Source organism: Myotis davidii, unplaced genomic scaffold (genome assembly GCF_000327345.1).
Source record: "Myotis davidii unplaced genomic scaffold, ASM32734v1 scaffold663, whole genome shotgun sequence".
NCBI lineage: Eukaryota > Metazoa > Chordata > Mammalia > Chiroptera > Vespertilionidae > Myotis > Myotis davidii.
Genome location: NW_006295816.1, coordinates 3,205,902 through 3,206,232, shown reverse-complemented (window position 1 = coordinate 3,206,232; position 331 = coordinate 3,205,902). Strand labels below are relative to the sequence as shown.

General features: G+C 59.8%; 1 protein-coding gene across 1 annotated transcript in view; it reads left to right on the top strand.

Moving 5' to 3' along the window:
* The window catches only part of EDEM1 (ER degradation enhancer, mannosidase alpha-like 1), a 27,812-nt gene that overhangs the window by 11,897 nt on the left and 15,584 nt on the right, over positions 1–331 (top strand). The window contains exon 9 of the mRNA XM_015568303.1: positions 54–127. Coding sequence (XP_015423789.1) covers positions 54–127 — 74 coding nt within the window. The remainder of the gene's footprint in view (positions 1–53; positions 128–331) is intronic.

The following is a 331-nucleotide window of genomic DNA, read 5'->3' as shown; positions in this document are numbered from 1 at the left end:
GCTGTGGCTGCCCACGTCCTGGGCCGCTGGCTCACGCTCCCTCTCCCCTCCAGGCGACCAAGAACCCCTTCTACCTCCACGTGGGCATGGACATCCTGCAGAGCCTGGAAAAGTACACGAAAGTCAAGTGAGTTTCCCAGCTTCCCCCTTCCCCGCCCCTCCGTCAGAGTCGGGGTCCCTGGGAGCTGTGCTGGGAACAGGTTCTCGCACGTTCACGTGGAGGGCGGGTCACTGCTCTGATTTTGTGGGGAAGTTGTGTCCTTTCTGTGTCAGCACCTGTCCATTCTAGGGGGTGGCTTTTCATTTCTTCCCTGTTCTTGTCCGTGAGGTG